Source organism: Somniosus microcephalus, chromosome 14 (assembly GCF_052327205.1).
Source record: "Somniosus microcephalus isolate GS21.2 chromosome 14, FLI_Smic_1.0, whole genome shotgun sequence".
Classification (NCBI taxonomy): Eukaryota; Metazoa; Chordata; class Chondrichthyes; order Squaliformes; family Somniosidae; genus Somniosus; species Somniosus microcephalus.
The window spans coordinates 101,339,677-101,365,939 of record NC_141000.1 but is presented as its reverse complement, the minus strand read 5'-3'; the positions used below and the strand labels follow the sequence as shown (position 1 = coordinate 101,365,939).

Below are 26,263 nucleotides of genomic sequence, written 5' to 3'. Positions count from 1 at the left end.
TGTTCGGGGGTTTGATAGTCCTCTGCGACCGACGTGGCTGTTGCGGTGCCGCGGGTGTCGGCTGGGTGTCCCCGGTAGCCTCCTGGGTCTCTGCCGGGGGTGCCGCCAGGGTTGTTGGAGGGGTAGTTGGTGGGGGTGCTGTTGGTCGGTGTTCTTCCGGGGGTGATGAAAGAGTAGTGGGTGGGTAAGAGTTGCTGTGATCGTCGTTGCCGCTATTGCCGTGGTTGTTGTCGATGCCGGCTGGGGCGACGTCTTTTATGGACACGGTGTCCTCCCTTCCGTCGGCGTGCCGGACATATGCGCATTGGGGGTTGGCGTGGAGTAGGTGTACTGGCTCCACGAGAGGGTCCGTCTTGTGGCCCCTCACATGCCTTCGTACGAGTACCGGACCTGGGGTGGAGAGCCATGACGGCATGGATACGCCTGAGGTGGATTTCCGGGGAAAGACAAACATTCGTTCATGAGGCGTGGTATTAGTGGCCGTACACAATAGCGACCGTATCGAATGGAGCACATCCGAGAGGACTTCCTGCCAGCGGGAGATAGGGAGGCCCTTGGTCCTTAGAGCTAGAGTGACTGCTTTCCATACTGTCCCGTTCTCTCGCTCCACTTGGCCGTTACCCCGGGGGTTGTAGCTGGTGGTGCGGCTCGTGGCGATCCCCTTGGACAGCATGTACTGGCGTAGCTCTTCACTCATGAAGGACGCCCCCCTATCCGTATGGATGTAGCTCGGCATACCAAACAGGCAGAACAGGCTGTTGAGGCATTTAATGACTGTGGCGCTGGTCATGTCTGGGCAGGGGAAGGCGAATGGGAACCGGGAGTATTCGTCCACAATGTTCAGGAAGTAAACATTGCGGTCGACGGACGGGAGGGGGCCCTTGAAATCTAAGCTGAGCCGCTCAAAGGGCCGTGTAGCTTTGATTAAGTGGGCTCTATCTGGGCGGTAGAACCGAGGCTTGCACTCAGCGCAAGTGCGGCAGTTCCTGGTCAGGGACCGAACTTCCTCAATCGAGTAGGGTAAGTTACGGGACTTTATGAAGTGGAACAGCCGCGTGACCCCTGGGTGGCAGAGGTCGTTGTGGAGGGTCTGTAGCCGATCCCCGGTGGCGCTGGCACACATCCCTCGTGAGAGGGCGTCAGGGGATTCGTTAAGGGCCCCTGGCCGGTAAATGATGTCGTACTCGAAGGTGGAGAGCTCGATCCGCCACCTAAGAATCTTATCATTTTTAATCTTCCCCCTCTGTTTATTATTGAACATAAACGCTACCGACCGCTGGTCGGTAAGTAGGGTGAAGCGTTTGCCGGCTAGGTAGTGGCGCCAGTGGCGCACTGCCTCCACGATGGCTTGGGCCTCCTTTTCCACGGAGGAGTGTCTGATCTCGGGCCCTTGGAGGGTCCTCGAGAAGAAAGCTACGGGCCGCCCCGCCTGGTTGAGGGTGGCCGCCAAGGCGAAGTCAGACGCATCACTTTCCACTTGAAATGGAGTGTTCTCGTCCACTGCCTGTAGCGTGGCCCGCTCAATATCCTGCTTAATGCTTTTGAAGGCGGCGTGGGCCTCAGCAGAGAGCGGGAAAGAGGATGCTTTCAAGAGGGGGCGGGCTTTGTCGGAGTAGTTGGGGACCCATTGGGAATAATAAGAAAATAACCCCAGGCACCTTTTCAGGGCTTTGGGAGTGTTGGGCAGGGGCAGCTCCCGTAGGGGGCGCAATCGGTCGGGGTCTGGCCCGATTTCCCCATTCTCCACCACACTGCCTAGTATGCAGAGGCGCGTGGTGTTGTAAACGCACTTGTCCTCGTTGTAGGTGAGGTTGAGTTTTTGTGCGGTTTTCAGGAACCTCTCGAGGTTCGAGTCGTGATCCTGCTGGTTGTGACCGCAGATGGTGACGTTGTCGAGGTAGGGGAAGGTTGCCTGCAAGTGGTGGTCATCGACCATGCGGTCCATCTCCCTCTGGAAGACCGAGACCCCATTCGTCACCCCAAAGGGGACTCTGAGGAATTGGTAGAGGCGTCCGTTCGCCTCGAAGGCGGTGTACGGGCGGTCCTCTGGTCTGATAGGGAGCTGGTGGTACGCTGACTTGAGGTCGATGGTGGAGAACACCCGGTATTGGGCGATTTGGTTCACCATTTCTGATATGCGGGGTAGCGGGTAGGCGTCTAGTAGGGTGTACCTGTTGATCGTTTGACTATAGTCGATCACCATCCGTTTCTTCTCGCTACCCCTTACCACTACCACTTGGGCGCGCCACGGGCTGTTGCTGCGTTCAATAATGCGCTCTTTCAGGAGCCGGTCTACCTCGGTCGCGATAAACCGCCTGTCCTCCCAGCTGTACCTCCTGCTTTTGGTCGCTATTGGCCGGCAGTTAGGGGTAAGGTTCGCGAATAGCGAAGGCAGCTTTACCTTCAGGGTAGCCAGACCGCACACTGTGAGGGGCGGCTGGGACCCACCGTACTTGAGCGTGATGCTTTGGTGGTTGCACTGGAAATCCAGGCCCAAGATCACGCTTGCACATAGGTTCTTCATGATTAATACTTTAAAATTATCATATACAGTTCCGTTAACGCACAATTGTACCGTGCAGTAACCCAGAATGGTCGATGTCTGGGTTTTATCAGCCATAGAGATGGTACCCTGAGTAGGGACCACCTTTAGGGAGAGTTGTTGTGCCAGTTCTGGGTGGATAAAGCTCTCCGTGCTTCCACTGTCAATTAAGCATTTAACCCGGCACCCGTTTACCTCGATGTCCACCATTGATCTGGATAGCGGGTGCGGCCTGGTCTGGTCCACTGTGACCGATGCCACTGTAGGGCCCTGATCGATACAAGATGGCGTCCACGCTGTCTGCTCACAAGATGGCGGACCCCATGAGGTCGGGCAAGATGGCGTCCAAGATGGCCGCTCCCACGGCGCACACGCGGCGGTGGCGGGTTTTCCGGCGGTTGGTTTTCCGGCGGGGTTCCCTCTGCACACCTTCCCGAAGTGCCCCTTCTTACCGCACTTAAAGCAGGTGGTGCCTTTCGCCGGGCACAGGTTTCTGGTGTGCTTTGGCTGCCCGCAGAAGTAGCAGTTGGGTCCCTGACGCGTCGCGGCTGTCGTAGGGCTTCTGGGGGGAGAGCGGGGCCCAGCCGGTGTCGGGCTGTCGGGCGGGGAAGATGCCTTCCAAGATGGCGGTGCACACGTGGCGGCGTGGATGGCGCGGGCTGAAGAGTAGGCGTCCGAGTTTCTCTGGGCCACATCCAGGGATCGCGCGGTGTCCGCAGCCTGTTTCAGGTCCAACCCCGTTTTTTCCAGCAGTCTTTGCCGGATGTAAGTGGAGCTGAGGCCTGTGATAAAGGCATCACGAACAAGCTCGTCAGTGTACACTGCGGCTTTTACATATCGGCACTTGCAGTCTTTGCCAAGCATTTTCAGGGTGCTTAGGAACTCCTCCACCGATTCCCCAGGTCGCTGTGCGCGGGTAGCGAGCAGGTGCCTAGCATACACCTCATTCGTAGGCTGCTGGTAATGCGCCTTTAAGATGTCGCAGGCAGCCAGGTATGTCTCGGCGTCTTGGATGAGGGGGTAAACCCGGTGGCTTACCCAATTCCGCAGAATTCCGAGTCTCATCCTCGCAGCGTCCGTAGCGTCTTTGACGGCTGCGGAATTGTCCAGGAAGAATTCCATACACTCAAACCAGTGTCCGAAGCGTGCTGATGCGTCCGGAGCATGTTGATCCAAATCCAAACGTTCGGGTTTCAGGAGTTGATCCATAGTGTTGAAAAATAAGCTAATAAAATTGATGTGCCTCAATAATTCCGAGACTCGAAGTTAGCAGAACAAAAACAAGGCTTTTATTAGCTTAGAAAGTAACACGTAAGAGAGAGAGAGATGTCTTCCTTCTGGAGACTGGGGCTAGACTGAAGCTAGCTTACAAACGGGGCCAGGTATGGGCGGAGCCCTACACACAGCACATTCCAGTACACAATACAATGAGGTCTGGGGGAAGGGAAATGACACTGAAACCGATCTCAGTCACAGGCAGTGGTGAATGGAATATTTCATCACAGCCAGATTGTACAGAGCAGGCAAAAACTTAGCAACATTGAACAATTGGTTGTTTCAATGGGGAACTGTAAGGATTTGTTTTCTGGAAAAGATGAACCAATAGCCTTCCCCCAACTGCAATTATCTTGCGGTGAGCGGTGATGCAGCCAGAGGACCAAGTTGGAAAAGTAACCCGCTGTCCCACCGAGCCCCGGCAGCGTCTTAGTTTCTAAAGATATTCCACACTAAAAAAACAAGCTTAACTGAAACAGTTTAAAAAAAAACTTATCTGGCCATAGCGCCACAAGGCGACCCTCGGTCTTGGACAAAACAGAAAAAGCCCCGCCCCCTCCCTTCGCAGCGGGGAGAACGCGGCTCGTGCGCATGCGCGCCAAGCTTCTGGCATGTTCTTCCGGGTTGGCGCGTGCGCAGCGTCTGGAAGGCCGCAGCGGTCGGTGCCTCGGAGAATCTTCAAACCGCCGACTGTCGAGTCTGTTCGGTGAGGCGTGTGTCGCATTGCACGGAATTACTTGTTATTTTTTATTTCTTGCCAGTTAGCGGCGGCATGCGTGTTTTTTTGTTGTTGTTGAGTGGTAAAGTTGCGAGGAGTGCTGTGGTCACCATGGCAACTTCTTGTTTTACCAGCAGATTGCTGCTGCTGAGGACGGTCGCACTCCTGGACTGAGGGTTTCTTTCTGCCCCTCTGACTCCTGTTAACGATCCTTCCCAACAGCCAGAATTGAGAATGTTCCTTTATCCATCCTCTTATTTCTTCAATGAATTCTCTAAGGATGGTCAAAGATGGACTGTTTTTTTTAGTAATCATCGTATTACATAGAATGTACAGCACAGAAACAGGTCATTCAGCCCAATAGGTCCATGCCAGCGATTATGCTGCACACAAACTGCTTCCCACCCCTCTTCATAACCTTCCAAATCCGTGTTTACTGATTCCCCATTAGTTCATGTTTCTCCAAGTACATTCATCCTATCTGTCTTCATCCCAAGTGTCAGCAACACTGTTTCACTAGCTTAGTTTTAGAGTTTCTCTCCATGCAGTTTTGGATAGATAAAGAAAGACTTGCATTTACATACAGCGCCTTTCAGGACCTCAGGACGCCCCAAAGCGCTTTACAGCCAATGAAGTACTTTTTTTGAAGTGTAGTCACTGTTGTAATGCAGGAAACACGGCAGCCAATTTGCGCACAGCAAGCTCCCGCAAACAGCAATGTGATAATGATGACCAGATAATCATTAGTGATGTTGATTGAGGGATAAAGATTGGCCAGGGCACTAGGGATAACTCCCCTGCTCTTCTTCGAAATAGTGCTCCGGGATCTTTTCCGTCCACTTGAGAGCGCAGACTCGGTTTAATGTCTCATCCGAAAGACGGCACCTCCGACAGTGCAGCGGAGTCTCAGTACTGCACTGGGGTGTCAACCTAGATTTTTGTTCTCCGGTTTCTGGAGTCGGACTTGAACCCACAACCTTCTGACTTGGAGGCAAGGATGCTACCAACTAAGGCACAGCTGATACTTAGGATGAAGACAGATAGGATGAATGTACCAAGCACTTGGAGAAAGATGAACTAATGGGGATCAGTAAACACGGATTTGGAAGGTTATGAAGAGGGGTGGGAAGCAGTTTGTGTGCAGCATAAACGCCGGCATGGACCTATTGGGCTGAATGGCCTTTTCTGTGCTGTACATTCTATGAGAGAATTTGTTCATCCCAGTTTGGCATAAAAATAAAACAAAAAAGGTGACTCAACCGTGACTAACAAGGGAAATTAGGGAAAGCATAAGATCCAAGGAGAGGACATATAAATTGGCCAGAAAAAGCAGTAAACCTGAGGATTGGGAGCAGTTTAGGATTCAACAAAGGAGGACAAAGGTATTAATTAAGAAGGGGAAAATAGAATATGAGAGTAAGCTTTCAGGGAACATAAAAACTGACTGTAAAAGCTTTTATAGCTATGTGAAGAGAAAAAGATTGGTGAAGTCAAGCGTAGGTCCCTTGCAGTCCAAATCAGGGGAATTTATAATGGGGAACAAAGAAATGGCAGACCAATTATTAAATATGTATTTTGGTTCTGTCTTCACAAAGGAGGACACAAATAACCTCCCAGAGATGTTGGGGAACATAGGGTCTGATGAAAGGGAGGAACTGAAAGAAATCAGTATTTGTAGGGAAATGGTGTTAAGCAAATTGATGGGTTTGAAGGCCGATAAATCCCCAGGGCCTGATAATCTACATACTAGGGTACTTAAGGAAGTGGCCCTAGAAATAGTAGATGCAATGCTGATCATCTTCCAACATTCGATGGAATCTGGAACAGTACCCATGGATTGGAGGGTAGCTAATGTTACCCCACTATTCAAAAAAGGTGGTAGAGAGAAAACGGGGAATTACAGACCGGTAAGCCTGACATCGGTACTGGGGAAAATGCTAGAATCCAGTATAAAAGATGTAGTAGCAGAGCACTTGGAAAACAGTGACAGGATCAGACAAAGTCAACATGGATTTACAAAGGGTAAATCGTGCTTGACTAATCTACTGGAATTTTTTGAGGCTGTAACTGGTAAAATAGATAAGGGAGAACCAGTGGATGTGGTGTATTTGGACTTTCAGAAGGCTTTCGATAAGGTCCCGCATAAGAGATTAGCGTGTAAAGTTAAGGCACATGGGATTGGGGGCAAGGTACTGACTTGGATAGAGAACTGGTTGGCAGACAGAAAGCAAAGAGTTGGAATAAACGGGTCTTTTTCCGAGTGGCAGGCAGTGACTAGTGGGGTACCGCAGGGATCGGTCCTTGGACCCCAGCTATTCACAATATATATTAATGATCTAGACAAGGGAACTAGATGTAATATCTCCAAATTTGCAGACGACACAAAGCTGGGTGGGCGTGTGTGCTGTGAGGAGGATGCCGAGAAACTCCAGGATGGTTTGGACAGGTTGGGTGATTGGGCAGAAGCATGGCAGATGCAATATAACGTGGATAAATGTGAGGTTATCCACTTTGGTAGCAAAAACAGGAAGGCAGATTATTATCTGAATGGCAATAGATTGGGAGAAGGGGAAGTGCAACGAGACCTGGGTGTCCTTGTGCACCAGTCGCTGAAGTTAAGCATGCAGGTGCAGCAGGCGGTTAAGAAGGCAAATGGTATGTTGGCCTTCGTAGCGAGAGGGTTTGAGTACAGGAACAAGGGTGTCTTGCTGCAGTTGTACAAGGCCTTGGTGAGACCACATCTTGAGTATTGTGTGCAGTTTTGGTCGCCTTATCTGAGGAAGGATGTTCTTGCCATGGAAGGAGTTCAGCGAAGATTCACCAGGCTGATACCTGGGATGGCAGGAATGACGAATGAGGAGAGATTGGCTCGATTGGGCTTGTACTCGCTGGAGTTTAGAAGAATGAGGGGATCTCATCGAAACTTATAAAATTCTAACAGGACTAGACAGACTAGATGCTGGAAGGATGTTCCCGATGGTCGGGGAGTCCAGAACCAGGGGTCACAGTCTAAGGATAAGGGGTAGGCCATTTAGGACTGAAATGAGGAGGAATTTCTTCACCCAGAGAGTGGTGAACCTGTGGAATTCTCTACCACAGAAGGCAGTAGAGGCCAATTCATTAAATATATTCAAGAAGGAGTTGGATATATTTCTCAAGGCTAAAGGGATCAAGGGGTATGGGGAGAAAGCAGGGACCGGGTACTGAATTTGGATGATCAGCCATGATCGCACTGAATGGCGGAGCAGGCTCGAGGGGGCCGAATGGCCTACTCCTGCTCCTATCTTCTATGTTTCTATGTAATACTATGATTACTAAAAAGCAGTCCATCTTTGACCATCCTTAGAGAAATAAGAGGATGGATAAAGGAAATGCAATGGATGTGGTTTATATGGATCTTCTATTTTTTTTTAAAGAAAAGCATTTGATAAGCTGCCACATATGGGACTTATGGAAAAGATAGTGCCTTACAGAATGAAAGGAAGTGTGGCCACATGGGTTGGAGGGCAGAAAGCAAAGGTTTAGGGGTAAAAGGTAGTTTAACAGACTGGAAAGACAGGGGTCTGTGTTGGAGTATCTGGAATTGAGGAATATTGAAATTTGCTGACTTCTAATGGGGGAAGGGGGCTACGACAAATTGTGCTGAGGATTGTGAGAGCTGCAGGAGGACATAGGATAGCAATATGCAATTCAGTAAATAGAAAAATGTGAAGTGATACATTTTGGAAATAGGGAAGGGTTTTTGCCAGTGGTTAATATGAATGGAGCTCTCAACTAGCTCTCTGCTTCTTCGGCAAGAGCCATCAGAGGCAGCAACATATTCTATACTGCTGTTTTCACTTGTTAGTGACATGTAGGTTGTGTTCCCCACTTTGGGAACCAGCATTACTGGCTTGTGAGGGAAGGTCTATCTGTACCTCAGAGAAGCTATGCATGCACAGTTTCCAGTTACGCCCAAGTCTGCTTCTCAATTGAAATGGGGTAGATACTGCATCATAGAAACTGGCATTATTACTAATATGAAAGTGACCTGACAGAGGGATTCTGAGAGCTTTCTGTGGGCACATAATGGGTCTTGCTTTTTTTTGTAGATACCATGTGTTTATTTTGTAGATACCCAATGGGTTTTTGGTTTTGTTTTAGTGGCTGTTCCATGACGATTTTGGTGTTTTAGTGGATGCTCTGTGGATTTCTTTTTTGGCATATGAAAGAGAAGGGTGACTTAGGCAGCATATTTCTTTTTCTTTGTGAAATAGGGACTGTGGAGAGCTGTGGGCTACATTACTTATCATGTGTCCGTGTACTGAACTTAATATATAATAGGTAGATAATTTGCTGGTGGTGTTACATCCTCTATCCCTCTGCACACTGATAATATACAAAATAAAGTGAATGACAAGACACTTTGCACAGACTAGGGCTGTAAGTTAATGTTGCTCAAGTTTGTGACCTCTTGGTACTGCTGCTACCTTTTTACTGTACCTGTGTGTCATTGGTTACTATTGGAGGGTCAGTAGGAAGACATCTGCATTTTACATATCTCTGGCTACTTCCTAGGAAAATCTGCATCCTGATGCTATTGAAAGTGTGCATCGGCATGTTTCTTTATTACTGTGCGCTAATGATGTCTGGAGTTCTGCATACCTCCTGCTGATGGCATATCATCAGTGTCCAAGTGTCTTAAGTGTGTACTTAGCATTCCCTTTTTTGCTACTATATGGACATAAGGGAGTTATGAGAGTTCTTTTATAGTTGGGCTGCAAGTCCATACCATTGCATACCATGATACTCAAGACCAAGCAATGGTATAAAATGCTTATTTAGTTTGTGATTCAGCAGGCATTTATTATCACATCTCTGCCATATATGAAGATGTAATACTGAACATTATTTAATTGTTTTATTGTAGCTATGGTTCAGTTGCACATCAAACGAGGTAGCGACAGCCAGTTTTTGCTTGACACTACAGTGCACGTTACAGTGGAGGACCTAACCAAGCTGGTAGCAGTCATTTATAATGGACACCTCAAGGTCGACAGGATTTGTACAGGTTAGTATTGATAAGTTTTTACAAATGTCAAATTTATTGGTAAATTGGCAAGAATAATCTTGACAGTGCAGCAGGCATCACCATTATGTGGGTACAGTACTATCAGTACTCAGAATAATCAGTTTGAGCATTATTATAAATCTGTTTATGACCGTGTTGTTCTGAACAATTGAGTTATATTTATTTTCTCTCTGTTCTTTCCTGAAGGACTGTCATGGCTTGAGTACAATTCCACATGCACCAGCCACTGTTCAGTATTTTGCCTTAAGTAGCCGTTAAATGTATACCATGAGTACGGTTAGGCTGTTTTACCATGGGGCCATTGTAGCTAAACATGATCCTCGCCTTATTTAACGTTCACACACGTACAGTTTCCAGCAAGAATCATTGGAATACAATCAAAGTGGAAAGCCTGGGTATTATTTTTTTCCTCCTTCCTAGCCTTGAAGAGTGCAATTGTAGAACCCCTACTGCCATCCTTTCTGAAAGCATCTAACTCAGCATGGACAGGCAATTAAAAATGGGACTTTTACTGGTCTACATGGCTCAGTTCTACACTTGGCATCAGATGGGGCCCACAATTGAGTTATAAATCAGTCAAGAAATAGTGCAGGGTGAAATTGATCACACAAGTAAACCTGACTTTATAACTTGAGATAAAAAAACAGAAAATGGTGGAAACACTCAGGTCAGGCAGCATCTGTGGCGAGAGAAACAGAGTTAACGTTTCAGGTCGATGACCTTTCATCAGAACTGAAAAGGGTTAGAGATGTAACAGATTTTAAGCAAGTACAGAGGCAGTGTTGGGGGGGAACAAAAGGGAAGGTCTGTGATAGGAGAAATTAAATGACAAAAGGGATGATGGTACAAAGCAAAAGGCGATGGTAATGGGACAAGTAAAGAAACAAAAGATGGGTCTAGAGGAGGTGTAAATGGGAATATCAGAATCATCACCAACAGCTGCCATCAGAAAAAATGGGGGCAGAGGTTATGATCTCAAATTGTTGAACTCAATGTTGAGTCTGGAAGACTGTAAAGTGCCTAATCGAAAGATGAGCTGCTATTCTTCAAGTTTATGTTGAGCTTCATTGGAACAGTGTAGGAGGCCAAGGGCACTATTCAGAGGTCAGAGTCTGAGTAGGGCGGAGAATTAAAATGACGGGCGACCGGAAGCTCGGGGTCATGTTTGCGGAGTGAACGGAGGTGTTGGTGGAGGGATACATGTTGGCCAGGACATAAGGAGAATTATCCTACTCTTTGAATGTCACATCCACCTGAGAGGACAGATGGGATCTCTGTTTAATGTCTCATCTGAATGATGGCACCTCTGACAGCCCAGCACACACTCAATATTGCACTGAGTTTCCAGCTTAGATTATGTGCTGAAGTCTCTGGAGTGGGCCTTGAACTCAAATCCTTCTGACCTAGTAGTGAGAGTGTTACCATTAAGAAAAGGCTGAAACTGCAATCAATACATGGTCTGTTCTTGAAGGGAAAAAAGTCCTTTTGGTTTGTGTACAAGTAAATGATACTTGGAAACCAGTGTTGTGTTTCTTTAAAATTCTAAATAATGTTTTATTTTATAGAAATGGGTGAATTGGTAGAGCATGGTACCTTCCTTCCTATTAATATGCAAGGACTGACAGATGAGCAGATAGAGGAACTCAAACTGAAGGACGAGTGGGCAGAGAAATGTATACCAAGTGGAGGATTTGAATTCAAAAGGGACGAAATAGGACGGAGAAATGGACGTGGTAAGACAGCAAGGGTCGTTAACACTGAAAACAACTTGCAGGAGCTTTTGTTATTGCATATTTCAAGCTGAGGTTGAGAAGAATCCTTTCCAATTTGCAGTACCATTGGGAAAGGTGGAGTAACAGCAAATAAGAAATGTTACGAAGTATTCTTGGTTTAAGTAAACTTTACAATTTCTATTCCCGGAATGAACTAGAAATAGAGAATTCTATTTCAGCATAGCAACTTTGTTAAGCTACCATTAGTATCCTGGTAAACACATTTAAGGCAGTGGAATAGAAGTACAGGTAGACTATCCTTTATCCGAAAACCTCGGGACCAGCCGTGTTTCGGTTTTCGGAAAATTTCGGATTTCGGAAGGTGGGTCGGCGGGGGTCGGGGTCGGCGGGGGTCCGCGGGGGGGGGGGGGTCGGCGTCGGCGGGGGTCCGCAGTCGTGGCTTGTCCGTCGCTGCTAGCCTGGAATGCAATGAAGTTCCGCATTTCCACCAACAGGTCGTCGTGCTCGGTCGGAACAGGGGCCGGCACCGCCGCGGGCTCAGTGCTCTCGTTGCTTTCGAGCCTTTGGAAGAGAGTCAGGTGGTTCCGCGGGGGGGTCGGTGGGGGGTCGTGCGCACGACTTACGCTGACCCTCTGCTCAGCGTAAGTCGGCGGGGGTCGGGGTCGGCGGGGGTCCGCGGGGGGTCGTGCGCCACTCTGGTCATGTCGTGCGCACGACTTACGCTGACCGAAAAAACCTTCGGTTTTTAGAGGGCTTCGGTTTTCGGAAGTTCGGATAAAGGGTAGTCTACCTGTACTGTCGTAAGGATCAAGGATTATTAATTGTGAATATGTTTTACCTATAAAGGAATTTGATGTAAAACATTACAGGAAACTCTTGTTTAAATGGCACCTAAATATCCGGAATTCTCTATTAACCGGCAAAATTCTCACTCCGAGAACAACATCTCAATAACCGGCAATGTTGCCGGGTCCGAGTCTCCCGCAGTGGCCGAGTTAGTCAGTGGGGGTAGTTCTCCAAACTGCCACTACTCGGCTTCTTGGCGCTGTCGGAAGTCTGAACACCTCAATACCCCTGTGACAGGAGTCTGACTCTCCCGCACTACCGGTAGTCTCTTCTGATCCGCCGTTTTACAGGGGTACTGTGTGTCTCCCATGCTGCTGGTAGTCATTGCATTGCATTACCCTCAACTGGCAATACTGTACTTAATCAAGCATCTTCCACCATCCATTTAACGCAACATTCTGTAGGTGAGTACCCAATTACTGTATACTGCACATTTCTTGATTTTTTAAATTTTTCTTTGTTAAAAATAGCCTCGGTAAATAACCCTCTCCGTCATCCGGAATTTTTGATCAACCAGCAACGCGCCGGTCCCGTCAGTGCCGGATACCAAAGAATTTTCTGTACTTGCGTAATTAGTCTGAAAATGTACCTAATGAGCTTTCTCTTCTATATTCCAGCTCCTAATCAATCAATGAAAGAAGTTTTAAGAAAGACTATAGAAGAAGCTAAAGCGCTGATATCAAAGGTACTGTTTCAAGAAAGCATTTATATAGTGCCTTTCACGACCTCAGGACGTCCCAAAGCACTTTATAACCAATGAAGCGTAGTCACTTTCTAATGTAGGGAAACACGGCAGCTAATTTGGGTAGAGCAACGTCTTAAAACAGCACCGAAATAAATGACCAGATAATCTGTTTTAGTGATAATTATTGGCCAAGGCACCAGGAGAAATCCCCTGTCCTCTGCAAATGGTCCCTTGGTGTAGTGTATGTACCTTTAAGAGGAACTATGTTTTTTTGAAGCCCCTGTGTACTGTAGTACCGGTAGTGACCACTCGGGTATATAAGCCTGTATAGCGTCTTGTATAGTTAGTTCACCTCCAGACTTTGCTCAGTAAACACTTGTTAAATCAACTCCTGCATTCTGTGTCTCCATTAACACACGGATTCAACAGTGGCGACGAGTTAGAAACGAACTTACCTGCAATTCAGCAGCACCTCAAGGAGATCGATTCCTCAGACGAAGGTCAAAGAAAAAGAAACTGTGGTTTCACCAGCTAAACGGGCTGGTGGCAGGTAGTGCACTGATCCTTCCTGGGCGGCGGGCTGTGGCTCGATCGGGTGGCTCTGCAGCGGGGCCGGGCAGCGAGTCGGAAAGCAGAAGCAAACAGAGACAGAGGGTGGAGCACTCAGGAGACGGCCGGCGCTGCAAAGCAGGTCGGCGTTCGGACTGAGCAGAGGGAGGGGGAAGTCCCAGAGAGTCCGACGGGAACAATTCTCCAAGTGACGGAGAAACTGTTTAAAATATATGTGTAAATAAAATTTAAAAATAGAAATACCGCAGAGAACAGCGTTGGCAGCGGCGGGAAAGCGCGGGAGGCGCCATCTTGACTCGGCAGGGAAGAAGGAAAAGCGCGGGAAGCGCCATTTTTGATTTTCAGGATGCCTAAGACTGGCAATATTACTGCTTTCGATAGTGATATAGAGGATTGGACCACATGTGGAAAGAGTGGAGGTATATTGCAAGGCGAATGAAGTAGCGGATGATAAAAAGGCATTGGTACTTCTAAATCTGATGGGCGCAAGGACATACGGGCTCTTACGAAACTTGATCACTCCAGCCAAACCGATGGACAAGAATTTTAAGGAGATTGTTGATACCCTACAGCAGAACGATTCAAATTCTTCAGGAGGAATCAGCACAAGAATGAAAGTAAAGCTGATTACCTCACCGAATTACGAAAGCTGTCAAAGCACTGCCAATTCGGGGCAGGACTGGCAGATTCTCTACGAGACAAATTCGTCTGCGGTCTCCTAAGCGAAGGAACACAGAAAAGACTACTTTCTGAGAAAGATTTGACACTGGACAAGGCTTTCAGTGTGGCTGTATCATACAAAGCAGCAGCAAGAGGAGCTGCAGAAATACAGCAAAAGCCACAGGACTTCGGCACCCATGAAATGACACGGGGTTTCGAGAGATGTTATCGCTGCGGCAGATCCACCCATGACCAGAGGGACTGCTGGTTCAAGGACAAAGCATGCAGGCAATGCGGAACGATGGGACACATTGCACGTGTATGCAGATCTGGAAAAAAATTCGCTGACAGTAAAAAGGTCAATAAGGAAAAGTACAGAAAGGTACAAATAATGACGGACAGTAGCTCCGAAGACCAGAAGAGCGATAGCAACTCCGGAAACAAGAGACTAAGCTGTCTCAAATTACATAATGTAATTGCCAAAGAAGATTACCAGACCATTTGGGTTACCCTCACGATAGCGGGGTCCCCAGTTAAAATGGAGCTAGATACAGGATCAGCTCTGACCGTCATAAATCGACGGGATTACGAGCGGCTATTTCCGCATATACCTTTGAAAGACACGTCCATTATCTTGAAGACATATACGGGGCAGAAAGTATACCCCAGAGGGAAAATAAGGGTGCCTGTTGTATACAACGGCAAGGAAATACAAAAGTATTTATACGTTCTGCAAGATGGTGGTCCACCGTTGTTGGGACGTGAATCGATCAGAAAGATACGTTTAGACTGGCACTCCATTCAGGCACTGACGGTGACCAGTAAGAAAAAAAATGATGATGACGTCATACCTGGACGACTAAAAGAAATCTTGGCTAACGCCAAAGAAGTGTTTCAACAGGAACTAGGAACCCTGAAAGGCGCCACCGCCTCAATAAAAGTGGAAGATGCGGCAATTCCCAAGTTTTTTAAGGCAAGGCCGGTGCCATACGCAATTCGTCCAGCAGTCGAGGCAGAGCTGGAGAATTTGGAAAAAGCAGGCGTGTTATCCAAGGTAGATTGGAGCGAGTGGGCAACACCCATCATCCCGGTCATGAAGAAAACGTTGAATAATGATAAATCTGAAGAACAGAGAAAAATTTGCATCTGTGGGGACTTCAAGGTGACTGTAAACCTGGTTCTTCACAGTACAGTATCCTCTTAGGATAGAAGATATTTTCGCCTCACTATCCGGAGGGAGACGTTTCACCAAAATTGACTTGGCACAGGCATATCTACAGATGGAGGTTGAGGAGGCCTCTTAAAAAGTATCTCACGATAAACACACACAAAGGCCTGTACCAGTACAATCGACTGGTTTTCGGAGTAGCATCAGCTCCAGCTATCTGGCAAAGAGCTATGGAGCAAGTCCTGCAAGGGATTCCGGGGACTCAATGCTACCTAGACGACATCCTTGTAACAGGAGAAAACGACAACGAGCACCTTGCCAATTTGGAGAAGGTGCTCACGAGGCTGAGAGAACGGGGCCTACGAGCAAATCGCCCCAAGTGCGAATTTTTCCAGAAACAAATATATTGTGGCCATGTCATTAACGAAGAAGGGTTGCATAAGTCACCTGAAAAAATTGAAGCGGTCGTAAAAGCCCCAGCGCCTGAAAATGTCTCACAATTAAGGTTGTTCCTGGGATTAATAAATTACTATCATAAATTTTTACCGAACTTGTCAACGGTTCTGCACCCTCTTAACGCACTGCTACAAACGGGAGTAATTTGGAAATGGAGCGAAGACTGTAAACGTGCCTTCCATAAATGCAAAGGCTTGATCACATCCAAGGAAGTGTTGGCTCATTTACAACCCATCACTGCCAATCAGACTGGCGTGCGATGCATCCCCTTACGGCGTGGGAGCGGTATTATCGCATAGATTCCCTGATGGCTCGGAGTGGCCGATAGCTTTTGCGTCACGCTCATTGAACTCAGCTGAGCGTAACTATGCCCAGATCGACAGGGAGGCACTCAGCCTGGTGTTGGGGGTGAAGAAATTCAACCATTGCCTACACGGACAAAAATTTACCTTGTTGACTGACCATCAACCCCTCGTCTCCATATTCAACCCTAAAAAGGGCGTTCCCATTATGACAGCGCAAAGGCTACAGAGGTGGTCCCTTTTCCTAGGGGCACACCAATATGACATAGAATACAAAGGAACAAAACAGCATGGGAATGCTGACGGGTTATCGCGCCTACCGTTGCCAACGGTAGAAGAGGCGCCTACAGTGGACCCAGTGGAGATGTTCCACTCGACCATAGTGGAATGTCTACCAGTGACAAATTCTACCATTGAAAAGGAAACGAGAAATGACCCGACTTGCTACGATTTAACGGTGAAGGGATGGCCAGCACATGGCGAACCACTGTTGCCAGCATTCTCGCAAAGAAGAGAACAGCTGTCAGTGTGCCGAGGAACCTTGATGTGTGGATCCAGAGTGGTGGTTCCACCCAAACTCCAGGATAAAGTGCTAAAGGAGCTTCACGAGGGGCATCTGGGTGGAGTGAAAATGAAGAACTTAGCCAGAGCGTTTGTGTGGTGGCCAGGTATCGATGGAGACATCGAAGAAATGACCAAGAGCTGTCTAGGATGCCAAAAGGTCCAAAACGCCCCACCACAAGCCCCTCTACATCCATCTCCATGGCAAAGGGTACATATCGACTTTGCTGGTCCATTTATGGACTCAATGTTCTTAATCGCGGTGGATGCACACTCCAAGTGGCCGGAGGTAATAAAGATGTCCTCCACCACCACGGGAAAAACCATCACAGTATTAAGGACCATATTCGCCAGGAATGGGCTGCCTGAACAGATCTGTTCTGATAATGGACCGCAATTTGTATCCGAAGAATTCAGGAAGTTCTTTAAAAAAAACAATGGGGTTAAGCACTACACGTCTGCCCCATACCATCCCGCCACCAATGGATTAGCTGAAAGGTTTGTCCAGACCTTCATAAAGGCCATGGGTAATGAAGACATAAATCTACAACATAAGGTAGATAACTTCTTGTTTGCATACAGGAATGCAACACGTGGTTACAAACCAAACCCCCGCCATGATGTTTTTCAATAGAAGACTAAGATGCCGGCTGGATTTGATCAAGCCAAACATCAGAAGGGACATAGAGAACCGGCAATTTCAAAGCATGAATGAAAGGCCAACTAGAACCTTCCAGATAGGTCAACAAGTTTTGGCCCGGGACTACCGTACCGAGAAATGGCAGCCTGGAACTATTTGCACACGACTAGGACCGCTGATGTATACCGTGGACATTGGAGAAAGCATAATAAGGCGCCATGCTGACCAGATCATAGAGTCATCCGAAAAGGGACAACCTACACCACAACTCTATACGCCTAGTGATGAAGCAGAGATACCCATAGTATCTACCTCCGATCCGGTGATACTGGAACCAGATGAACCCGACACTGGCATTCAAGCCGAATCGACCTTGCCAAAAGAACCTACTACACCACCGAGGCGTTATCCGGACCGAGTCAGGAAGCCTCTAGAGAGACTGAATTTGTAATTGATTAACTTTAGCAAATGTGTAGATTATTGTTCTTGTAAAAATGTTATTTAATGATTACTTAAAATGTTATGTACTATTTATCTAAAAGGGGAGGAATTGTAGTGTATGTACCTTTTTAAGAGGAACTATTTTTTTGAAGCCCCTGTGTACTGTAGTACCGGTAGTGATCACTCAGGTATATAAGCCTGTATAGCGTCTTGTATAGTTAGTTCACCTCCAGACTTTGTTCAGTAAACACTTGTTAAATCAACTCCTGCATTCCGTGTCTCCATTAACACACGGATTCAACACTTGGGATCTTTTACATCCACTTGGGAAGGCAGATAGGACCTCGGTTTAACATATCATCTAAAATACGGCAACTCTAACATTAGAAATTGGGAGATCAAAGAACATATTTGCATAGCTTTTTGCTTCCAATTGTTTTCATCACTAAACTGATCTATCATCCCTACATTAATAGTTAAGATATGTTGATGCATTAATGACAATAAAGCATGGAATGAGAAAAGTCCAATTTTCCATATCTTAAGAGTCTGTCTTGGTTATTTATTCCTGTTGGATATCCTGGAGAGTTGTATGTTGGACAGCTTGGGGAGTTAAAGGTTAATAGTCAAATTTGTTCATATCATGGAGTAATAGACTTTCCAATATAAATAGGATGGCTTTGAAGTATCGTGAAAGGAATGCATAGCTTGTCTTCTGATATGTAAAGTGCTTGTGCAAAGAAATACATGACAGTAATGACGTCAGCCATGAGTGATTAAGGCCTAACTTTAGGGGCTTGGGTAATAAACATAGGTAGACGATTTGTATAGAAGGATAACAGTTAATAAAGCCTGCAGAGAGAGAAATAGAGTTAACATTTCAGGTCGATGACCTTTCGTCAGAACTGGAAAAAGTTGGAGATGTAACAGGTTTTTAAGCAAGTGTAGGGGCCGGGAGAGGTGGGAGGGGAGGAAAGGTCTGTGGTAGGATGGAAGGCAGGAGAGATTAAGAGACAAACGGGATGATGGTGCGAGCCTTCTAGACTCAACATCGCGTTCAACAATTTCAGACCATAACCTCTGCCCCTATCATTTTTTTCTCTCTCTCTCATGCCAGCTGTTGATCATCCTGCCATTGCCATTTACACTTCATCTAGAGTCATCTTTTGTTTCTTAAATTGTCCCATTACCATCTCCTTTTGCCTCGCACCATCATCCCTTTAGTCTCTTAATCTCTCCTGCCTTCCATCCTATCACAGACCTTCCCTTTTGTTCTTTCCTCCCCTCTCCCGGCCCCTACACTTGCTTAAAAACCTGTTACATCTCCAACTTTTTCCAGTTCTGATGAAGGGTCATCGACCTGAAACGTTAACTCTGTTTCTCTCTCCACAGATGCTGCCTGTCCTGCTGAGTGTTTCCAGCATTTTCTGTTTTTATTTCAGATTTCCAGCATCCGAAGTATTTTGCTTTTGTTTGAGTTAATAAAGCCTATTCTTCAAAGGGGTTAAGAACGGTTGCATCAGGAAGTCTTGTTTAAGGGAAGTAGCTTTGGATTGAACAACTACAACCGTTTACATGAATAGACTGTCTTTAAAGGATTTAGGAATAGATACGTCATGAGGTCTTATCTAAGACGTACTTTGATGTAGACAAAATATAGTGTATAAAGGAACATGATTTTCAATAGTTCTTTGGAGGGCTCGAAAGATAGAACTTGAAGCCGAAAAGCCACTCTCTGATCCGGGTTGAGTTGGTCCCTCATCCTAGTTATCAATAAAGTCTGTTCCGTATACTACACTAGTGCTTACTCGAAACATGTTGTGAACTATAGAAGGAAGGAGGTTGAATGCTAACAAATCTCTGAGGGGAAATTGCCAAATTGTTTTCTTGACTGTAAAGGTATTTGAGCAAAAGTTTGGAATATCCTATTTTGTATTCGTTTTTAAAAAAAAAAAAATATTAACTACTTTTGCTGGGGATCTGTTGCAGATAGCTCCTCCTGTGAGAGGGGAATTCTTCTAATATCTAGTATTGAGGCTGATTTATTTTGTACTATGGCATCTAGTTCTGTGTTTATAGTCCTAATTTATGTAATCTTAGTTTTGCACTGGTATGAAAGAGTCTCCGAGTTTACCTTTAGAAGCTGGTCCGGTTTCCAGTTATTTTAATTCTTTGTATTTTAAGTTTGCAGCTTTGGACTTTTGAGTTTTTTCAATTTTGTAAAATTAAGTGCATTCCAGATTAAAGCAAATATTATATCAACAGTACAAAAAAATAATCTGAATTATTCCATCACATATCCTCTGTCATTACTATTTAAAATATTACTTTGTCAAGATTAATTTACTTGTTCAAGAATATCTAATATTTTTGTTTTCATATACTGATTAGGTACATAAAATGGAACACATGCCAATTAGCATCTATTTCAAGCTGTGGAATCTTCAGATCTTAATGTTATGATTTAGGATTTATCCACCAATTTGGGATAAGAACAGTAATTTTCAATCCTCCGGTCCCTGAAATTCAAACAAGACAAATCAGTGAGTGAGAAATAAAAGGAGCAAATGGAACTGATTTGCATAGACATCTTGGGCCAGATTGCCAAGTTTGAACACCTCGACTCTAAAGAATGACCCAATAAATTCCATTGTTAATTTTTGTGTGCATGCATCACCAGTGTTTTAAATATTAGTTGTTTAAACATTTCATTGGTTTCTTCACTTTAACAGAACTTCTGAACCCAATTTTACACCAATTAAGAAGTATTTTGTGGCGTTCTGTTCAATTCACTCTCTACTAAATTAATTTGAATATGATGAAATTCCATGATCTGCAACAAATAAATTAAATCTGTTGAAATGGCATTGGCACAGTTGAGCCTGATCCTGTCCTCAACTCACCTTATGTCCACAAGCACCTGCTGGAACCTGTTTTCCAGCACCAGCCCTTTATTAGTGATCAGGAGCAGGAATCTTTAATAATTTCTTCCCACTCCTGAACTGATAGTGGTATGGTCAGTTTTAGTGTATCTGGCTGATTGCCCTAGTTGAGATAAGCCTGGCTTAACTTGTGGTTATGGAGGGTGCTGAATGAGGAACAATGATTGTTAATTAGGGGCTTAATACATTGTTTTTGTAATGGTAACTTCCAGTGAAAGATACTTAAGAAATGTGATTGGTAAATGAAGGGTTCCCTCTTGTATTTTTAGAAACAAGTTCAGGCCAATGTATGTGTAACAAAGGAGATGATAAAGGATGCACTTGACCAACTGCGAGGAGCTGTTATGATTGTTTATCCCATGGGGCTGCCACCACATGATCCAATCCGACAGGAGTTTGAAGGGAAAGAAGACCTGTCAGGATTACAAGTAAGTAGAGAACAACATGCAGAATAATGGACTGCAAAGAGATAACTGATCGGATTCAGGCTCATCCATATCTGTTTCCTGGTTGGCTCACAGCACTATTTGCTTTGGAGATATGTGAATGTTTTTCTTAAAGTTTCAGTAAAATGGAGGTGAGCAACTGATGAAGGGAGGATTCCACCCTTTTACATTGTTGCAGGTTATATTAGGAGACTTCATTACATTTTTAATTTTCTGCTCTTGTAATTTTTGTAGGCTGGGAAGATGGTGACTGAGGAGGCTGAGGCTCAGCTGTGGTGGGCAGGAAAAGAGTTGCAGAGGGGAAAGAAACTTTCTGACTATGTAGGCAAGAATGAAAAAACTAAAATTGTTGTAAAGATACAAAAAGTAAGTACATGGTTGAACCAATGTTTTAATGTAATTCTGGGCCAGGACTTAAAGGATTAAATTGAGGATAGGTTGCTGTGTATTCCCTGTGAGTTTGGAGGTTTGAGGGGTGATGTAATCAAGGTGTTTAAAATGATAGTGATTTGACTAAGTAGATGCAGATATACTATTTCCTCTGGTGGGGAATCTAAAACAAGGGGCATAATCTTAATATTAGAGATTTAGGAATAAAATCAGGAAGCACTTTTTCACAAAAGGGTAAAGGATATCTGGAACTCTTTGTTTTCCTCCTCCCTCCACCTCCCCTAAATTTAGGGTACAGTAATGCTATGGCACTGGACTAGCAAAACAGAAGCCTTGAGCTGAAATCTCATCATGGCAAGTTGTGAAATTGAGTTCAGTAAATCTGGTAATTTGCGAGCTGGCACCAGAAAAAGTTTACCATGATAGCCGCTAGATTGAAATAAAAATCCAACCAGCTCACTAATGTCCTTCGGGGAAGGGACCCTGCCATGCGGTTTTGCCTACACGACTCCACTTCCACATTATGTGGAACATCTCATAACACCTTCCGAAGTGGCCAAACAAGCCGGATGTAAAAACAATAGCTATAGAAGGAGACGCACCACCACCATCTTAGGGGAACTAGGGCTTCATGCCATTTCTCCAGGGTTTCCACAGATCTTCTGCTAAAGCTATGGTGGACAACCCTGGAGAACCCCTGTGGAAATTCAACCCCTATGTTCATTCAGAATTGGGATATAAGGAGCAGATTAACAATAATCAACAAATATTCCCCCTGATAACTCAGCTGGTTAAGTCAGTGAGTAGCGGAGCCAGAGAAGATTGCAGGTACAGTACCTGTTCTATGCAGATCTCAGCAGAGGGCAGTATTGGGGCACTACAGTTGGCTTTAGCATCCTAGAAAGGGGAAAATTAGCTTGAGTTCTGACTGCTGATAACTGTCCAGTGACCCCTAGTGGAAGTATGGTTGTCAGTTTTGCATGACTACTGAAAAGGTCTCCTCTATGATTTCCTCCCCCTCCTGAACAGCATGCTAACTCTCTCTGTCTTGGCTCACACACAAAGAATGGCCACTTGAGCAAAGTACTAGAGGGCAACCAGTGCCTGTGGAACTATTTCCCAGTAAGCAGCGACCATCTTCGGGACAGAAGGGAAAGGGGCAAAAAATGAGTGAACATTTTTTAAATAACAAGCAGTAAATCATGCAGCTTTAGCAGGTGAATGCAGTTAATACAATTGTGGCTTTGTTTTATTCACAGCAAGGTCAAGGTGCTCCAGCTAGAGAGCCAGTTATCAATGAGCATGAACAGAAGCAAATGATGATGCACTACTACAAACGACAAGAGGAACTCAAGGTACAGCGATTTATCTACTTTACATGAAATATTACCCTTTGTGTAATCGGAAGAATCTACATTCAACTCAGACATGGTTATAAAATAACTATCCAGAGGACATTAAATTGCATGACAAAGCACACAAATACTTTGAACCCAGCTGCAAATATTGCTGTAACACCACATGATGTACCAGTCTTTTGGAAAAAGAAATTCAGAATTCAGATGGGATAATGCCTCCCAACAGCTAGCAAGCTGTGCTAGTGTTATACCATGTTATGGTTTGAGAGATTGTAATTCATATTGTCCTGTGGGATTAATGATGCTTTACTGGCCTTAGACTTCTGCCTAGAATATTGTTTGCTTTATGACCCTGATCTAGTTCTTCAGTCTATTGAATAGATAGACTTCTTAAGTTTCAGTGCTTTAATGTAGGAAATCTGATTGTGTGTGCAGAGCCAAACCTTTTTTGGCTTTCAGGTATTGGCAGTTTTTGTGTCCAAGGATAGAGCTAGAATTTGTAATGAACTTGGAAATAGAACACATTTTAATTAAAAATCTCTAAGATATCATTACTATTACATAAACAGTAGGGTCTCTGAAAACATTTAATCACTCCCTTTGGTTTATTGGCTAAATGTACTATGTCGGGTGATACACAGCCATAGAGATCAGGAAGTTCAAGGCTTCAGTTCCTGGTCTGTGCTGAGTTAGCTCATGTCGGCCATAGCAGTAGTGAGGGCATTATATGTGGTTTCACTGTCTCTGGTTGTGGAGGAGAAAAAAAAGTCATGCCTCATGTTCCTGATCATTATCTAGTAATCCCTGCTAAAACGTGCACTTGTGGATATTGATTTGACAATAGATTTAGGCTTAGCTGTTATATCCTCCTATGGTAACTAGTCAGCAAACACTTGCTGTCTAAGCTTACTTATGAAGATTAGCCATCCTGGTAAGGGACCAGAGAGCCAGAGGCACATAATGAGCTGTATCGACATGAATCCTCATCTTAAGAGGAAAGGACAAAAAGGGAGAAAATTCAGTGTTGGGAGCTGGCGGTACACATCAATATTCCATTTACATTTTCAGCAATGGATAAGAATTTACACAAATACAAGCAACGAACCCAAAAATTCTAAAAGAATTTAATCGAAGAATCCCAGATTAAAAATTTGCTTATTTTGAAGAAAATAATTGTTTAAAATAAATTAAATGCAGCTATGGTTTTTAAAAAATTGTAAAATGTATCTTTTTCCAACTAAAAGGAAATCCTCCTGAGTTTTCAATCAAAAGTTTCAGAAATCTTCTCCTGTTGGTTAGAAATAAATGTTTGCTTATGATTATACTCTGATACAAGAAACCTTAATTTGAAAAGAAATCCTAGCCTTACTTTGCTTTGATTATTTGAAGTTTTTTTTTGCTTTTTTTCCAGAAACTTGATGAAAATGATGAGGAGTCTCATCTTGATTCAGAATGGTCAGACAGGCATGCTTTAAAAAGACAGTTTCAGGGTGTAAAAGACATCAGGTGGGGTCCTAGAAAATAGTGACAATAAACTCTTGTGGCCCACTTCCCTTCTCGCATTTCAACGTTATGCAGAAGCTACAGTGTTCTTGTATAAAGTACTTGGGGTGTTAAGAGAAGAATCAGTGATTGTCCAATGAAAAATTCCTCTACTTTACGATTTAAGCCTTGTTCTTTTGTCAGTTGTTGAACTCCTGAAACAAATAGAAAGCTTTGGATTACCTGTAGAAGACTATACCAGAAGAATGCGACTGGTAATTTAGATGAATCTTGTATGGCAATAGCTGTTCTGTAGCCCATTTTTATATTTTCTTTAGAATTCTGGAACACTTGTATTCATGTTAAATAAATATTTATTTTCCAATTTGTATGATGTTTATGTTGCTTTATTTTCTGCAGGGGTCATAGCTAGATTCAGATTTTAAGAAATGTGCAATGAGGCATCTTAAATATGCAGGAAAGGCCATTGGCCTGGATTTTGCATTGAGAATAATGGTGAAGCTATCAGTGCTCAGTTATTATGGAGTAAATCAGACAGCAACTTCCAGAGTATGCATGTGCACAATTAAAAGTGGAAATCCGGAAGTTGCGGTCCGTGTTACCCTGCTCCTCCACAGGCTGCGCTATAATAGTATCTCGCCGCTAGATTTGGCATTAAAATCAATGTAAGGGCGTGATGTTGCAGTACTTACCCACTAAACACGGCAGAAAAAGTTAGGGCTGGTGCATTCAGGTGCAAGTGATTTTTTAACGGCATGATCAGTCATAATTACTGCCAAATAACCTCTCTGGCCCTGAAAATGTAATTTTACAAGTGTGGAGTCTCATTCTTCAGAATTTAATTAGTGTTGGAGATTTATTTTAATTGTTTTTACTTTTCTGTCTCTTATCTCTCTCTCTCTCTCTCTTAATCCCTTCTTTCTTTCCCAATCTTTATTTCGCTTTCCGTACATGATTTAAATCAAATTTATAATTCCTGGTTTATGCCTCCTGGTTTAGACTCTGCGTGTCTCTGAGGATCCTTCAGTCCGATTGGTTGAAGAGCCTCACTGTTGCTTGCCCTACTCACATGTCACAGATCCCTTGTAGAGGGCGCCACACTGGATAAGATGCTCGATGACAGCAAGTCTATGCTCAAAACCCTGCGAAAACACTGTAGCCAGCTGTCAGCGTAGTGAACGGTGAGCGCCGTTCCTTCACCGCTGACTGCAAAATACGGGCCATTGTGTTTTGATTTTGCAACATGGAACTGTTGACAGTGCTGTGCAGCATGACTAACAGAACCACAAGCTTTATGAGCAGAGGTCTCATTTATAAGCTTGGACAGAAGAGGGAGCTACATCCCACTATAAAGATTCATAAGTTACAGAAACAATCTCTTGAAACAACATATGAAAGGATATCCAGTTGTTACAAACTTTGAAGAAAACTAATTTTATGTATAATACCGCTGTTTAAAATTCTCTGCAGAGATACTTTGTGAGAAAAGACACCAATTTTGACTTTTTAAATGATTATATTCCAAAGTTAATGTTTTTATATTAATTGGAAAATTTTACTTGCAGTGCTTTTCTTCTAAGAAGTATGTTTGAACAACAAGCTGTATAGTTGCTCACTCAAGCTGAGGGCTGAGAATGACCTCTTTGGCTCTGAGTTTCAAACTCTGGTGATTTAATCACCACCAAATCCAATATTTCCAACCCCATAATATTGCCTGCCTTCACTACTGCCTCGCGCTCAATGCCACTGAAACCCTTATTCACGCTGATCCTCCAGGCTTGACTACTCCAACACTTTTCTGACCACCCTACATAAATTGCAACTCATCCAAGACGCATCCTGACACAGCTGCACCCTACTACCTCTCGTTCCTCTTTCACAAATCTAGCTCTTTGACCATGTCTTCAGTCACCTGTCCTAACTCATCCTGCTTGATATCTGATTTTCTCTGAGAAA

General features: G+C 44.7%; 1 protein-coding gene across 1 annotated transcript; it reads left to right on the top strand.

Moving 5' to 3' along the window:
• Positions 1-4,414: 4,414 nt before the first annotated feature.
• On the top strand, positions 4,415-24,675 carry cfap298 (cilia and flagella associated protein 298). The gene is made up of 8 exons (XM_086007059.1): positions 4,415-4,523; positions 9,445-9,585; positions 11,172-11,339; positions 12,803-12,870; positions 20,880-21,038; positions 21,291-21,422; positions 22,706-22,801; positions 24,216-24,675. Exons 2-8 carry the CDS (start codon positions 9,447-9,449, stop codon positions 24,327-24,329), a joined length of 876 nt encoding a protein of 291 aa, XP_085863185.1. The 5' UTR covers positions 4,415-4,523; positions 9,445-9,446; the 3' UTR covers positions 24,330-24,675.
• The last annotated feature ends 1,588 nt before the right edge of the window (positions 24,676-26,263 follow it).

Coding starts and splice junctions, on each gene's coding strand:
- cfap298 (XM_086007059.1), top strand. CDS start 9,447: ATGGTTCAGTTGCACATCAAACGAGGTAGCGACAGCCAGTTTTTGCTT. Junction 9,586..11,171: donor GGTCGACAGGATTTGTACAG/GTTAGTATTGAT, acceptor TTTATTTTATAG/AAATGGGTGAATTGGTAGAG. Junction 21,039..21,290: donor AAGACCTGTCAGGATTACAA/GTAAGTAGAGAA, acceptor TAATTTTTGTAG/GCTGGGAAGATGGTGACTGA.